Here is a 14,065-nt window from a genome sequence, read left to right as displayed (position 1 = left end):
TGGCAAAAGGTATTATGTCTCTGTGAAAACTATATTTATGCCAAGCTGCTCAGATCACAGCCACTTAACTGTATACCCCTGTTTTAGCAGAGATCACATGCTGCTGCTTAAGCTCTGTATGCACACAGCTGTGCATACACGTGTGCATTTGCACTTGCCTTTCCATACGGAAAAAAAGATTTTATGTAAACTTGATAAGGCTATTCCTTTCGGAGAAGAAGCGCAATAAACTGGATTTTCAGGGCATAATGCAGTGGGAAAGAAAAGAAAAAAAAAAGATCACACAAAATGTCTTCAGTCTTCAGTGTCATGGATTCGTCGTGTCACCACAAGTGCACATCCAGAAGAATGTGGAGACACCTTGATCATTAGTGAGAAATAGACATCCCAGGCTCCCTGTTAGACCACGTTTCCAGATGGAGCCCAAGGAATGCCTTTTGATTTCTCATTTTGTTTATCTTTCTCTTTGCCTTCTCTTGGCAGCTGCTATGAAGGTACTTCGTAACTGCCGAGGAGACGTCAATCACGGAGCTTTGCCTCACACTTGCTGTATTAAATTGTTACGTTTTTGTTTCTTAAATTATTCAGCAGCGGAATGATTATTTTCAGATGGCAGGACCACAGTTGTGCAGAATAAATACTCATATTTTCTACCGCTCTGTGCTATTTTCAAAGTACAGTGAGTTAAATTTGGGCCGCGAATGACTCAACAGCTGGTAACGATCCATGGCTGCAAATACACAGATGCCTCAGTTGTCAGCTACCAACATATGCAGAGCGCAGGCAGAGGAAGCACAGCACTCGGGCTTGGGGATTTTAAAGACGAGGCTCTGCACGGAGGCAGGGAGTGAAAGAGGATACAGATGCATGCGGCACATCTGTACCGACAACTGTGCCGCGCTGGCTCCCCAGCCCTGTTTTGAAGCTCCCCTTTCTGATGGGGTTTGCATCCCTCAGCATCCAAACCACCCAGCACCACAGCCCCAACTGTGCCTGTGCCCTGCTGGTGCCTTGCAACGGACCCCGGTGAAGCATGACCTGGCTTGGGCAAGAGCAAGCGATCCGCTGGAGGTGGGCAGCCCACGCTAACAAAGCAGTCTGCAGGCAGGATTTACCCCTGGAGTGAGAGAAGGAATATTTTGGAAACATTTCTGAGAAGGGATGAGGATGAGAAGGATTTGTAAAAGGTTGTTTCTCCCCGGATTAGGATATAAAGGCAGGCTGGGAAGAATGCACTCATACATTCGTAAGCGGGTTGTTCATTTCTTTAATAAACATCCTTTCCTGCGTCTCTGAAATAAGCATTAAATTGTGCCAGCACACCTGCATAACTTTATTTTTTCTTCTCTCTCACACATCTTTCCTGCCTGCTTATCTCCACCACAGCAGCCAGCATTGGAAAGAATAGGAGTTCACCTCTGCTGCGGCAAAAGGCTGGAAGCTTTTGTAACCTTGACCTAAGCCCTGCGAGGATGGACAGGCTGTGAAGAGCAATCTCTCAGCAGCAGTCTTGGGTGGGTCAGAAGAAATGCAGAAGAGCAGCAGAAACAGAGCTGGCAAAGGACTCTCAAATCCCCCAGACTGGCAGATTTCCACTGCAGGGGCGGAGGAGGAGAGGACACAAAATCTTCCCAATGTTCCTGGCAGCAAGTGCTCGGACAGAAAATCGGAGAGGAAAAACTCCATAAAGCTGCTTAATATGGCCTTTTAGTGCCGGTGAGAAAGGGGATTGCAGCCTCCCAGACGATGCCTCAAGACCAACATTTCACTCAAAAATGTCACCAGGCAAAAGCAAGAAATGAAATGCTGTGGGAGACTACAGATCATTTTATCACAGATATGCATGGAGAAGCTAAATCACATGAATAAGGGCATTTAGCAGCTGGAATAATTTCCAAATAGACTAATTAGAGTCTGAATTATTAATGGTAAAATTTATAATTGGCTCAAAGCAAGGTTACAGCAAGAAACATACTTGACTTTGCAAAGAATAATGAATATTTGCAAGGGTAGTAAAATAACATGCTTCTCTAAGGAAACGGGTAGCAAATAGGGCAAAAACCCTAAAGTGATACTAAAGTGCATGGCACAAGACAAAACTGGCAGAGACAAGAGAAAAGAGTAAAGAGAACAGGTAAAAGAGCAAACAAGGGCAGAGATGATTTATTGCATTTATTTGCAGTAAATTTGGAACAAAATAAGACAATGCAGAAGTCTCTCCCTGAAGGGCTGCCTTGTTAGGCATGCAGTAAAAAACCTAACGATTTCACTGAAATGTGTTCTCAGTACTGACAAACTTACAAAGGCAAAATACATGAGTGTGCAGCTGAAGGACAGAGCTCTGATAAGGCTGATAAAACGTCACTCTTTGTGGGTCTTTTAATACATTTACAAAGGCAAGTGATGTAGCTCTTGCCAGGGATGTAATTTGGTCAGGGATAATTCTGTGCTGAAGCAAGTACTGGAAAAAAAGATATTAGAGGCACCATTTTATATTTCCAGCTGGAGCAAGGGACAGCATTTCAGGAGGGACCTGCACCATGGTGGGCAGGGGAGGGTGCGACCATTGCCAAGACAGTGCCCCCATGGGGCTGTCCTGCCACCCCACACTCCCCATGGCAGGCAGGCATTGATGAGGAATCACAGAATCATAGAATCATAGAATATCCCGAGTTGGAAGGGACCCATAAGGACCATCAAGTCCAACTCCTGGCACCGCACAGGTCTGCCCAAAAGTTTAGACCATGTGACTACGTGCACAGTCCAATCTCTTCTTAAATTCAGACAGGCTTGGTGCAGTGACTACTTCCCTGGGGAGCCTGTTCCAGTGTGCAACCACCCTTTCGGTGAAGAACCTCTTCCTGATGTCCAGCCTAAACTTCCCCTGCCTCAGCTTAACACCGTTCCCGCGGGTCCCGTCACTGGTGATAACGGAGAATAGGTCACCTGCCTCTCCACTCCCCCTCGCGAGGAAGTTGTAGACTGCGATGAGGTCCCCCCTCAGCCTCCTCTTCTCCAGGCTGAACAGGCCCAGTGACCTCAGCCGCTCCTCATATGTCTTCCCCTCTAGGCCCTTCACCATCTTCGTCGCCCTCCTCTGGACACTCTCCAACAGTTTAATGTCCTTTCTGTACTGTGGTGCCCAGAACTGCACACAGTACTTGAGGTGAGGCCGCACCAGCGCAGAGCAGAGCGGGACAATCACCTCCCTCGACCGACTAGCAATGCCGTGCCTGATGCACCCCAGGGTATGGTTGGCCCTCCTGGCTGCCAGGGCACACTGCTGGAGGAAAAGGGTTCTGGAGCATTTGGGTACAAAGTCAGCCCTGCTCTCGTAACTAGGAATAAAGAAACCAACATGTTATTTCAAAACAGCTGGCTGAAGTGAAATACGCACTGAACTAGGAAAAGAGCAGGCTGTCAGGGATTGCATTCAAAAGCTGATTTTGTAAAGCAAGTACAACAACAGAAGGTGGGGTGAGGTTGAGTTTGCAGCTTTGTGGAAGGACAGTCAACCTAGCAGAATCTGAGATACCGAAACAAGAAGATCCTATGCACAAATGTACTGGAGAGAAGGTGGAAAAACCCATAACTAGATGGACAGATACCTTGTGTGCTTATCGTCATACAGGAAGTGTTCTTAAACAACTTGATGAAGTACTGAAAGGAGGGATGCACTGAAGACGCAGGAATTTGCCATGGTAGAGTTGCCAGCGTGCCAGTTCATAGCATCTCAACTCTTCAGGGCTGGAAGTAAAACTGAAATTTGCCGTGACTTGGCAATAACGTTAGCTATTACTGAGGGAGCAAAGACACCAACCAAATGAATCGACAGGTTTACCATGATAATAAAAGCAAGTAGGTCAAGGATTTGGATACATTCAGAAGAACTTCTCAAAGTCCAGAAATGTGAGGACTACTTCTTGGGAAATGATGAGGAGGTCATGCCTGGACTTCAAAAAGCAAAGGCATGCTTTTTTGGTGCACGTAAACAATGCTTTGGTCAAAACACAATGTATAAATGCCTCGCATGCATTTCAGGTAGATGTTTAATTGAATCCTTTTCAGACTATCACTAAGTACTTGATATGCATAAAAGCATCAAGTTTGCCACAGGACTCTGACATTTGGAAGCAGTGTTACAGATGCCTCCAAGGTTACAGAAATTATTATAAAATTGCAAAATTACTGGAGGACATGCCCAGTACGAAGCTTTTACTGGTGCACAGATTTTCAATAATTTGCATGTAGAGAAAAAGCAAGAAGCTGCAAGAGGATGTGCTTGGAATAATGTATACTTTGAGTGTGACCCACTTCTGTAATAGAATTAAACAGTCTCAAGTAAGATGCATAAAATGAACCAATCCTAGCAAAACACAAGAGCACAGTACCACATGGAGATCGCCACAAGAGAAACTCTTCCACCTTGCAGGATAAAGTCATCCTGACAACTCAGAAATGAAACTACAACAGACAGTGCAACTCAGGGTACAGGAAACTATGTAATCGTACCACTGTGCAAAATGAGGTCAAAAATACTAAGCATAGCTTGCTGTATCCATCTGGCTATGTGCAAGAGGAGGCACTAAAAAAAAATCGTACTGTGGTCCCGCAAATGTTGTCACTCGAGATAAGAAATCCAAGCACAAATCCTACAATAAATACAGAGAATTATGCAAAAGAACTTTGGAAGCCATAAGAGCTCTGTGATTGCTGTTGATACAGATACAGTTGGACTAAACAGGAAAGATGAATTATTAATAATTTTAACTTGTTACAAAACATGCTGAATAACAGTGTAAAACACACTCTAAATCACAGTTTACATGTGCTGGATTCCAGATGAACTAATACCAGATAAGGGCCTGCATTTCACAAATGACTTATTTCAGCCATTTGCTTGAGAAATTAGATCAAGCATAGTAAAGCAAGTCCTTATTAGGCACTGCCACATGGGCTAGCAAGAAGACTGTTCCGTAAATATAATAAAGAACCAGAGGTCCAAGGAAACCATGTCTGGTCTTGTCAGATTATCACAGCACACTTCTCAGTGCTCCACTGAGATTTCCTGTTGAAAGAATTATGGGCAATAAGGGACCAAACCCACAGATATCTTAAGCTAGGAAATGTTTAACCCTGAGATCATTACAGAAGAGCTGTTTGTCTGGAAATTAAAACAGAACAAATGCTATAAACAGAGCCTAAACAAGCAGAAATGCAAATGGAAGGGAAAGTTATACTGATTATAGCTACCACCTTAACCTGTCATTTACAGTGAGGTTGGACGTCATAAGCCTCCCAGAGCATTTTTCCCCCTATTGGACCAGAAAAATAAAGCTAAACAGAACTAAGAGGCACTCTGGCTTCAAGCATTTTGAGGACTGATGGGATGATACCTTGACAGCACTTCTGTGATGACAGAAGTAACAGAGTTGTCTTCAAACACTGTCCATCAATAAAAAGGTTCAAATCAGACTTACTGGCTGTAGAAGGAATGCCTATGTAACTTGTGACACACCAGGAAAACACTGATAGCGACTGACTTTCAGATTAGATAGCTTTAATTGTGTATTTTATTAACTGGCTGCTTCATTTTCTAGATGTTACTTCACACATATTTGCTGTTAAGAGAAATCAGGAAAGGTGTAGCAGCTGCCACTGACGTGCAACAAAGATAATAACCTTTTGTAGCCCTGATCCACATGCCTCTGCTTGGAGCAGAAAACATGGTTGATCTCCCAACACATCTTTATTAAAAATATCACACATCTTGACAGAATTTGGCAGATAAAATAATCTGCTGCCTCTCAATTCAATTAGTTTCAGCTCCCAACTGCTAGATCTTGTTATTGTTTTGTCTACTCAGTCAAAGAGCATGCTACTATCAGATGGCTTCTCCTTGCATAGGTACTTCCACTTTGTGTTCAAGTCAATTATAAACCTTCTGTTTAACATTTTCAAGCAATTGGCTTTTTGTGGCATGCTGTGTTCTTGTTTTCCAGTCCTGGAGTCATTGTTGTAGCTCTTCTGCAATCCTCTCCCAACTTTTCCATGTCCTTCCTCATTAAGGACACCAGGAATAGTTTTGTCTTGCCCAGAGATAATCCCACTTTGTGCTGTTATTGCATATTCTCATCAAGACATCTAAGGGATGAACTGGCACATTTAGCAGCCATGTGGCACCGAGAGCTCCCGTGAAGCTGGATGATCCCAGCAACGGGGATCCCAGAGACCTTCTCAGGGTTGCTGCTTTCCAGGAGGCAGCCTCTCATTCTGCAAAGCTGACTGACACGTTTTATTCCCAGCTGCATGACCCCATATCTGTCCCCACTGAAATGTCTATGGTTTGAGCATACCAGAAGATAACTTTGTAAAGTTATGAGTGACCCATCTCATTGTGTATGGTCACACTGAGTCTTGTTTCACCTGAAAACTTTTATCAGCCATCCTTCAGAATAAAATTCTTCACTAGAAACTCCCCCATATACACTGGTAATTAATAAATAAGACTTAGCTAGTTTCTAATGAGTGTATTTATTTAGCACTTATTTAGTGTACTTCTAATGTTTTAATCTGAATGCCATGCTTTAGTGAGTTAAATACCACACAGATATCTGAGCATATTATAGTAACACATACAAATTAAGCCTTTAATTACTTAAGAAATACTGATCTAATTTGGCAGACCCATTGCCCATAGAGTATCGAACACCCACAACAAACCATTTGCAGCCATCCGCGGATAGACCAGCGTTTTCCTGCAAAAGGTACTAGCAGACTCCAAATATGTTTGTGGGCACTGAGACAGCCAGCGTCTATCTCACCAGCACCAACAGCACTGGAACATAAACACTCGTTATCTGAGCACTCAGCTCCTCTTCTGGGTCTACACGCGCTTCCCTGTATCTCACACTCGTAGCTGTGCCACACCACCGTACAGGTGAACAAGTGACCCAACGCATTGAAGGGAGGGCAAGGACCCAGCCAAACAAAAACCACCAGCAGAGAAGCGATCAGAGAACGGAAGCAATGCTATTCAATTTGAGATGTTCAGCCAGTGCTGTGTTTGGGACTTAACTCTCACAGCCTTCGTTTAAAGTAACTGCGTGCCATGAAGCCTGCTGGTGACAGACAGTGGGATGGCATCTGCAGTAAGGAAGGCTGGAGCTTTGCACAGGAAATATTGGATGACCCCGAGGGCTGGTGTAGTCGAGACGGGAAGAAGCTCAAAAGCATGGAGTGCCAGAGCATGTGTCTAGGGACTAATAAACGGAATCTCTGCTGTAAATTGGGAGCTGAGCAGTAGGAAATTACAAAGGAGGAGAAAGGCCTGGATGTATTATCCAACTGAAGGATGACTGTGGGTCTCTGGTGTGACACAGCATGAAAAGGGCTAATACAATCATAAAATACGTCAGGCAAGGGATTTCCAGTACAGCAAGGGAACCTTCGTGCCCCTGTACATTGACCAGACTTATTCGGGAGTGACCCTTCTCATCTACATCTGAGAGGCAAGTACAGCCAAGAACTGGTGGCAGAAAGGGCTGCTGGACTGATAACTGGGCTCACAGAGGGAAGTCTACAGGGGCAGGAAATTTGTATTTAGGGTAGGAAAAGGAAAGCTGAGAGGATACCACTGCTCTTCATAGATATATCAGAGAACTTAAACCAAAGGTTGTATTTGACTCTAGGACCACTGACTGGGAATAAATACAAGTTAAAACTCTGAGCACGGTTTCCAGATATCAAAGCAAAGTCTCTCACAATGCAATAGGATAGTAGTGGAAATAACATTTGCCTCATCTTCAGATTTTTAGCACTAAACTTATTAAGCTGATAGCATGTAAGGGAGAGGAGATTCTGTGACAGTGTTACTTGTGTCAACAGGGAAGTAGTCTCAACAACTCAGAAGGCCTTTTCCAGTCCTCTGAGTTATGAATGCTGTTTTGTGACAGAAGTAACATGTAAATACTGTTACTATTCTTGACATACACCAGAAGGAGCTCAGCACGAAACCAAGTCCAGATCACCTAAAACAACTCTGAAAACATGTTTTCATTGACAAAGGAGGGACATGTGGAAAGAAGGAACATGAAAACAGCAAGGAAAAGAACACATTTCTTCAGACGCCAACATCCTTACCTCCCATGAGGAAGAGAAGCCCCGCCACATACTGCATAAGGCCTCGATCCCAGCAGCACCCCAGCACCCCGATAATCCATCCAAACAGGATGATGGCCACGGCCATGCCCATGAAGCCAGCTGTCATCCTGCGCAGATCTGCAGTGGGGAAGACAGAAAAACAGCGTGCTTGTGAACAGTGATAAAAAACAGTGAGAAAAAAAACCATCATCACGACTTCCTGACAGTCTTGATCCAAAATGCTACCAAACTGCCAGCTCTTCAGTGTGTGTTGGCACAAGATGGTTTATGTAAGGATGGTCAAGAGGGAGGACAACCCTTAGATTAGGATGCTAGCTTGGGCTGGGGAGGGCGAGCAGGTGACCATTTCACCACACAATGAAGCTCAGTGCAGATACACCCAAGGGACTTGTGACAACTTTCTCAGGAATTAAAAGTTGTAAAATGGCCTCAGCACAATGTTAACAACTTTAGTCTCTGGGTGCTAGCACAGCCTGTTTAAATCCTGCCTTCACATGTCCATCCATTGCTACACTGCATCCAACAGATGTACCTGCTCAAACTGATGTGCAAAGCAGTCTCTGGACTTTACTCCAGCGCAGACACGACTGGGGATTCACCTTGGATCTGACTCCCTGGGAGATCTTGGACCAGTCACCAAGCCCCTCTGGGACACAGTTCCCCATGTGCAGGATGGGGCTGAGCTCCTTGCTGTCCAGTAGTGTTGTCAGTGAAAGCCAGGACCTTCAGGATGGTGAGGTGCACAGATACTCTGGAGTCAGAGACAAGAAACGCACTGCACACACATGGCTGGGGCATAGGGCACTTTATTGCCCTCTCTTATATCTAGATGGTGACCTTGTCAGATGATTTTTGGTAAGGACATTTTTGAGTGCTCCAGGGAGCACCGAGAGTAGCAGGAGAGCACAAGGTTGAAGTGAAGTATTTTGTGCTCTGCACGTGGGGACAAAGAACCAGATGTGGTCTGGGGTTGACCTGTATTTATTTCAAAAATAAAGGGCAAAGATCCTCAAGATCTAATGTAAAGAACCTATAAATTAAGCCTTTGCTGAATCCCGTATTTGCTTTCTGCAAAAAGGATGGGACTACTGGGATCCCTACTCCTACATATGCTAGAAAAAAACTTCACTGCTGTTTCTGATGTGAAATCTGAGCACGGAGACCACCTGGAAAAAGGAGCAAGGACTATGAGAGCTGACAAGCATCTTTACATGCTCGAATAATGGAACAGATGGAGACATCTTCACTAACATTTGACTGTTCCCTGTCCCTCCTCATGCATGTATACAAAGTTTAAGCACTGATATGTCAAGAGTGTGTGTGCAGAGAAAATTCCAGCCAAGTCAGCTCTCCAAAAATTTGTTTCCTTCTGGAAGCAAATTTTATTTGCATAGCAATTTCATTTTCTCTCAAGAAACAGAATGCTTGTGACAGAGGGAGGACAAATTGAAAGCAGTGAAACAGCCACCAGCCTCTACAGCAGCTTTTCTCCTTGGCTGGTCTTTGACTGCTTCTCAGCTTCTGTTATTTTTGGTCCTTTTTCTACAGTGGGTCAGAAGGACCACCAATACCAGTAGTGCAGGTTCAGTGAAACTTGTGAACAACAATAAAGTGTCATAACCAGAGATTTATAAAATTCCTAAACCAAAAACTTTAAGAGTCTGCAAGGCCTATAGGCACGTTGGAACAGAATAATTTGATTCAGTGAATGACTGCTTCCTCAGGGCTGTGTTCACTGTAGCATTACTTACCCAAGATCAAGTTGCAGAACACAATTCCTCCCTTGAGGTTACAAGTTCTGGTAGATTGTCACTGATTTTTACAAGGTCTCTCTCTGACAACGTAAAGATGACCAGGCCTTCAGCCCATCAGTGACCAGCGCCCTTTTAACTACATATATGTCTTTAAGTCATCTTTTTATCTTAGGGTTCGTGATCATCCCACCAAAATCAAACAAAAACTCCCCACAAAGCATTTTAATATGTTCAAGTAGGTCTGGTGCAGGAAAAATAAAAATTAAAAAAAAAAAAAAGCATTTCCTACAGAAATTCCTACTTCCCACAGGCAGTGCCGGTCTGTTCCTTGGGAATTTCTCAGAGGGCTTCCTAAAGCAAGCAGTAAACGTTAGTAAGCATTTTTGATGGCAGAGTGTCTTTGTACTTTGTAGCCCATAAAGGCCTGGGCTCAATTTGAAAGACAGATGAAAACTTAAAATGTTTACTGTTTCCTATGTCATCTTCAATAACAGCAAAACACATTTCAGCGCCGCTGCACAGCTGTCTGTGTCAGCTCAGCAAAGCCTGTCCGTTCTAACTGGTGACTGCTGACTCTGGGTAACAGCACTTGCTTGTCCTAATGGAAACATACTCTAACAACCTGCTTTTAATGAGCTGAATTTAAATAGTTTTATTCAGCTGTGAGATGTCAGTAACTCCTCAGGTCTATCCCAATAACAAACTGATGGAGCTGGTTCTCACAGGTCCCAGAGGGGATCACAAGTATCCCCATACAAGTATCCCATACAACAAACCAAGGAATGGTTTCCATCCCACTAAAATGACTTTGAGTTTTGCCGTTGAACAGAATAGTTCAAATAGCAGGACCAAGATTTCTAGATGCGATTTTTGAGGTTTGTTTCACTAGACCTTTCTTCCTGACGGAGCCTGAAATTCCCTTTCTAACAACACAGCAAAATCCATCAGCATCTTAATTCTGGGCTCACACTCTTGAAAAAAATAAAAAACATAACCTCTGATTGACAGTTAATACCACCCATAAAAACATTTAAAATCACACTTCTTTAAGAAACCCTAGTTCTTGCAAGTTTAGTGGGCTCAGTTTAAGAATACCGCTGCTTGAGCCAATTGCAGTTCCTCACAAGCCCATCCATAAGGGTCTATTTAAAACAAATAAAATATAATCTTTCTTTTCTGTTCAAAAACATCTTGGTTTTTGTCTTGTCATAAACTTCCTTGAAGGCAGCCCTTGCAAATGGCAGAGCTAAGAAAGGGACTGAAATATGGTTTCACAAACAGCCTGTGCTTGTCCAGCAGCATCTTCCCAGTGCTGCTCACCTGTCCGAGCCAGCACGATGCTGATGTCTGTGCTGGGAACGAGTCTGTGCAAAGTGATTCTTTTGTGGGAAAATATTTAACATATATAATGCGTTGCAACAGCAGATCAACAAGCTCAGGCTATTTAGTAAGGAGAAGGGCAGGGAATAGAAACTCCTGTCCTCTGGACACAAACCCATGTTAATTGTATTTTTTACGATTATTGTTCTGTTGGCATGGTGCTTGACAAGGAAAGAACAGCCGAAAAGCAAAGATTTGCATTGTATACTTGAGGCAATATATAAATTCTCTCTGCTAATTTAGGAGCAAGGGGTGCCACATAAATAAACAACAGCTCATCAGGAAAATGTGATTATTTTTTTTGTCTGAATTTGATTGGCACTGATAAGACTTTTTCTGAATACATATCCTGCAAAGGTAAACAGGGTCAAGCTTTGGTCGTGTAACACTACTTTGTAACATCTGAGCACATCCTGAGTCTGATTTTTTATTTTTCTTTATTATTAGTATTATTTTTAGTTAATGAAATGTAGGATTCTCACACTCTTTCTTTCTTGGAAAACCTCTCTGAGTAACTGCAGAATCTCAGGATGATGGCATGACAATCCCAATCAACTGAAGGAGTGATTGTACCAGAAGAATGCATTGTTGAATTTTATACAGCTAAATGGAAGCTGCAACAGCAGACATACCTTACCTTAGCTCACTCATGTGCACTGCTTAGCTGGTTCTACAGCTGATGCCCTCCTGGTTATCTATCCAGCATCCTCACACTGTAGCAAAGTGCACAGGCTGCAGCAGTACTGTGAATCCTCCCTCTCCACCATCTAGTAAGCCAAACCTTTAGGAATGTGGCTACATGGTGCAGGTAAGAAGGGTATTGCACTGCTTGTTCTGTAGGACCTATAGTGTAGAAACTGACTCAGTGCCATGCCTGTTTGGCCAGTAGTCTCAATGATTTGCTACATAGACTTAGACAGCCCCATCGCTTGTGAGTGAAAGTACAATCTTAGCTTTCTACTCATGTTTCAGAGACACCTTCTTCATCCCATTCTATTTTTTTACATTAACAGACTAAAAGTTAAGTGTGAATATCTTCCCCTTGGGGGTATTTTCCACGCCTAGCACTGCCACAGGTGCTGCCGTGTGTAGCAGGCAGGGAACTCAATCCTGACTCAAAACCAATGTGGATCCTCAGGCCAGAAATTCAGGCATCATGTTCAAGTAGGCCAGAAACAACAAATTTCTTGATTAGTAACACTGGAGAAGGGACAGCAGATGAAATAATCCAATTCCCATGACTGAAACTAAAATGGTAAGCTTGAAAGGCACAAGCTCCATGAATCGTGATGAAAGGAGAAACATTTTAGACAACCCCCTTAAAATAAAGAAAGAGTCTCATAAAACAACATGTGTTTCCTAAAAGCATTTTAGTCTTCCACTGGAGAATATTAACTGTAAAGGTTTTCTGAAGATAATGAAAGGCAGAAGAGCCGATTAAGATCTGCTTATTTCCAAGCAGCATGTGGAGAAGGTTCACTCTGTCAGTTTGCAAATGCCCCTGCCCTTCATTTCACCCTGATATCTGTCCATCTGTATTTGTTATGAGCAATAAAGTATTTCATGCTGGTTGTCACATCATGGAAGAAGTTTCACACCCCAGCAGCTGCAAACAGAACATGTTCTGAATCAGTGTTGCTTCTTGAAAATTTCAATATGCCTTTTTGACTTCTGATGTTCTGCCCTATTCTTTGAAATTGCAAGTCATCTTTCCAAAGCAAGGGCTCGGTCCCCCTATTGATATCTATCTTCTTCTCCACAGAGGAGTTTAATACTCCAAAAATATTAGGCATTTATTTTCTCTCAACACATAGAGAAAGGAAAATATGAGCCTCTTGTGAAAGATGGGGAAATTGAGACAAGATGAGAATAATCAACCTGCCCATGACTACACGGAAAGTTTGTGGAGGAGCATATAATTGAATCTATATTACCACAATTTCTGGCCAGCCCTTTAACCACACAGCACTGCTCTTGCTTTCAGAACTGCTTGTTCTCAAGTGTTTGCTACCAGATCAAAGTACAGAGCTTGTTATCAGAGCGTTAGAAAGTGCAATACTGCTGCAAACAGCTTTTCAGAATGTCCACCCTACATCTCCCTTCTACCAATACAGAAAGGTCCATAAGGACTAAGGATCAAGGCAGTCTGTATCCAGAATACCTGCAACACCTTAGGGGACATTCAGGGTACAGCATCACCCTTTCCTGAGGTGTCACATCAAAAGGAGAAACTGAAAAGGAAATCACTAATGTATTTCAGTGCCCCTCTAGGACCAAATACCAGGATATAATATCATATCAAGTAGAAATAGACTGGGGTAGCATTATCCTTTAGCATAATCCTTCATTGCACTTAGATGTATACTAGATCTTGATCTATATTAGGTCATACTTATATCTATACTAGATCATACTTTGATCCATACTAGATCAAAGCACTATAGTAGATCCTATACTAGATTCATTCTCATCTCTCTTTACCGTTGTGGGTTTAAACACATTTGTACTTAAAAAGAGTCTAAATCACTCCCTTATCATCTTTTTCTAAGTGAATGTATGTATAGAAAATTGTTTAAGAACCAGCTTTCACTAGGTTTTGTTTAAATGACTTCTCTTACATAGATTCAGCTGCACAGTGGTACCTTTATCTGACATCATCCCTCCTCTCACCTCACCCCAATAACACAGGAGGGTCAAGATGCATAATTGGACAGGTGTGTCTTTTACTGAAAACGAAACCTAGCAGCTCCCAGCTACCATGAAGAAGT

General features: G+C 43.0%; 1 protein-coding gene across 6 annotated transcripts in view; it reads right to left on the bottom strand.

Moving 5' to 3' along the window:
- Positions 1–14,065, bottom strand: part of TMEM178B (transmembrane protein 178B) — a 230,623-nt gene that overhangs the window by 33,682 nt on the left and 182,876 nt on the right. For all 6 annotated transcript variants that reach the window (XR_010831914.1, XR_010831913.1, XM_066998206.1 and 3 more), the window contains exon 3: positions 8,143–8,280. Coding sequence is in view for 4 of the 6 variants with exons in the window: in XM_066998206.1 (XP_066854307.1) it covers positions 8,143–8,280 (138 nt within the window). In the remaining 2 variants the exon portion in view is untranslated. The remainder of the gene's footprint in view (positions 1–8,142; positions 8,281–14,065) is intronic.

The sequence above is a fragment of the Anser cygnoides genome, chromosome 1 (assembly GCF_040182565.1).
Source record: "Anser cygnoides isolate HZ-2024a breed goose chromosome 1, Taihu_goose_T2T_genome, whole genome shotgun sequence".
Classification (NCBI taxonomy): Eukaryota; Metazoa; Chordata; class Aves; order Anseriformes; family Anatidae; genus Anser; species Anser cygnoides.
The sequence above is the reverse complement of the archived record's forward strand: the minus strand, read 5'-3'. Positions and strand labels throughout refer to the sequence as shown.